The 3,070-nt window shown below is 36.5% G+C and overlaps 1 protein-coding gene across 1 annotated transcript; it reads left to right on the top strand.

The window, feature by feature from the left end:
- The first annotated feature begins 1,026 nt into the window (after positions 1 to 1,026).
- On the top strand, positions 1,027 to 2,821 carry LOC141678548 (berberine bridge enzyme-like 8). The gene has a single exon (XM_074484894.1). The coding sequence runs from the start codon at positions 1,104 to 1,106 to the stop codon at positions 2,739 to 2,741; it is 1,638 nt and encodes a 545-aa protein (XP_074340995.1). The 5' UTR covers positions 1,027 to 1,103; the 3' UTR covers positions 2,742 to 2,821.
- The last annotated feature ends 249 nt before the right edge of the window (positions 2,822 to 3,070 follow it).

Below are 3,070 nucleotides of genomic sequence, written 5' to 3'. Positions count from 1 at the left end.
TTAAATAAATATTCATTATTCGGTATTTATTTTTATAAATACGAATATGAATTGATTTGACAGTTATAATTCAATTCAATTACGGATAATAATTGACTCTCGAATTAAATTTAATTAACGCGTTTAATTAAATAAGAGAAGTAGTACACACGTTTCTCTAAGCCTATATATTTTCGCTATAGGGTTTAGGGTTAACTCACTCATAATAAACAGTCATCCTCCTAAACACAAATCCTACCTCTCTCTCTATCGGTGATAGTTTCGTGTCCGTTCAAACTCGCTGAAGGTGCTCGTTATCCGTAACGCCACCGCTGCCTCGTTTGATCCTAGGAGGCTATCGACTCACACATACGGTGAGAGGCGAAATAGCTTTAAGGAGACAGTTTCAACTGTACTCGAGAATCTCCCTTTCTTTATATCTTTTTATTCTATGTTTGATTTCGTTTACTGACGAACACACTTGTTTGATTTATATGTATTAATCGCAGATTATATTCACACCTGAAAAGGGCCATTAAAATTTTAGAATAACCTTAACACTCCAAAACCAAACATTTGAGTGAAAGATTGAATAATTAAGTTTTTTCTTTTATTTTTGAAAGGTTGAACAACTAAATTAGGGATAATTTTTTTTTATTAATGAACTAAGATGGGGATTTGATTGATCATCTAAATTAAAATATTGAAATATAAATAAAAACAAAATGTCGGGATGAAATGCGAAGACACGCACATCCCACATTACCACTCGCAACTTTAGGAACTCCAAAACATGTACGTCAACCCGTTGAAAGATTAAACTGATGTATAATTTCCCTATACATTTGACTTTGACCTTGTATATGTAATGTTCGACGACAAAACCATAAATAGACCTTTTCTATATTAAGCGGGGGTCACGTTAACTTTTTTGTACATCATGTTGTGTGTTTGATACAGTCAGTCTGTAACAACAGAACTCCTAGCCCCTCTACTATAAATAGCTGACCTAGCACACCATCTTCTGCACAAAAACACAAATCTACACAAAGAAAAACACAAGTAATAACAATTATTATTTGATAAGCACAATTATTATTTTATAAGTAAAAACACAATAAGGAATGAAGATTCAAGTTTGTTCAGTTGTTTCAATCTCTTTGATATTTTTATTCTTAACCTTTTCATCAGAAGCTGCTAATCCCAATAGTTCTCCTCAAGATTTCGTTCAATGTCTTATCCGTTCGAGTTCATCTTCCATATCCAAAGTTATTTACACCTCACAGAACTCTACTTACACATCTGTGTTAAAGTTTTCAATTAATAACCTCCGGTTTGACACCCCAAGTACTCCCAAACCTATTGTTATCGTCAAGCCGGAAGATGCTTCACAAATCCAGACTGTCATTTATTGTTGCAAGAAACATGACATTCAAATGAGGATTCGAGGTGGAGGACATGATTATGAAGGTCTGTCGTATGTAGCACAAGTCCCGTTTGTGTTACTTGATATGATTAATCTTCGCTCTATTAGTGTTGATCCCGTTAAAGCAACTGCATGGGTTGAAGCCGGTGCAACACTTGGTGAGGTGTATTATAACATTGCTCAGAAGAGTAATACACTTGGATTTCCTGCTGGAATATGGTCGACAGTGGGTGTTAGCGGGCTTGTTAGTGGTGGGGGATATGGCACATTAAGACGAAAGTATGGCCTTGCTGCTGACAACATACTTGATGCACGGTTGATTGATGTTAACGGCAGAATTCTTGATAGAAAATCAATGGGTGAAGATCTGTTTTGGGCCATACGAGGAGGTGGCGCTTCTAGTTTTGGTGTCATTCTTTCTTGGAAACTCAAGCTAGTCAATGTTCCGAAAATCGTAACCATCTTCCAAGTTCAAAGAACTTTAGAGCAGAATGCAACTGAAGTACTTCACCGTTGGCAGACTGTAGCCCCAAGGCTTCCCAAAGATGTTGAACTCCGAGTTGCAGCAAACACAATATGGAAGAATTCACGTAATGAACCTCAGAAAACTGTACAGGATGATGGTTCTTCTGGAAGCCTGGAAGATAATAAGACTGTGAGGGTAGATTTCTTAGGACAGTATCTTGGACCAAAAGACAGACTGCTCCCAATGATGAACCGAAGGTTTCCAGAGTTAGGATTGGTGGAAGAAGCGTGCACTGAAGTTACTTATATTCAATCAGTGCTCCTTTTCTCTCTTTTTAGAGCTGATGATTCGCCTATTGGTTTGTTAAATAGGACTGCCTATAAAATTCCTTTCAAGGCCAAATCGGACTTTGTGGACAAACCTATTTCCAAAGAAGGACTTGAGGGTTTGTGGAAAATACTTCTCCAGCAAGAGCCCGGAAGAACAAATTTCCTCTTGACGTCGTATGGAGGGAAGATGGCTGAAATATCAGAATCCGCAATTCCCTTCCCACACAGAGCAGGAACACTGTATATGATGTACATGAGAGTGCGAACTGATGGAGACGCATCAAATTCCATGAAGTGGATCAGAGGCTTGTACAACTACTTGACTCCTTACGTTACTAATTCTCCGAGAAGTGCATACGTAAATTATAATGATCTAGACTTGGGAGTGAACAATCTTCAAGGTCCTACCAGCTACAAGCAAGCAAGCAAATGGGGTAAAAAGTACTTCAAGAATAATTTTGCTAGGCTCGTTGTAATTAAGTCCATGGTCGATCCTCATAACTTCTTCAGGCATGAGCAGAGTATTCCTCCTTTCTCTTAGACTTAGTTCTACAATTTTTTTTTTTTGTTAATAATACAACTACATATTAATCGTTGGTAATCCGTCGCTGTCAATTTCTTCCGAACCAATTTGTATTTTATTTTTTTTAAATGGAATAATATTGTTTTATTTGTTAAGAATCTAGCTATATATGTCTGATAATTAAATCTCAAAATTTCCACCAAGTTTTAATTATGTAAACTCTAGCATATTTATAAAATCGGTTACATTGATCCACTTTCAGTACAAGGCATGCTCCAAGAAATATCATGCTTAAATATTGAGCAATCTCATGAAACATTGTATATAAAAAATTTAGACATCGGTTA

This window comes from Apium graveolens, chromosome 8 (assembly GCF_009905375.1).
Source record: "Apium graveolens cultivar Ventura chromosome 8, ASM990537v1, whole genome shotgun sequence".
Lineage (NCBI taxonomy): Eukaryota > Viridiplantae > Streptophyta > Magnoliopsida > Apiales > Apiaceae > Apium > Apium graveolens.
This window is presented reverse-complemented; position numbering and strand designations above follow the sequence as displayed.

What these genes read in the sequence shown, in the direction of transcription:
- LOC141678548 (XM_074484894.1), top strand. Translation starts at nt 1,104, where the DNA reads ATGAAGATTCAAGTTTGTTCAGTTGTTTCAATCTCTTTGATATTTTTA.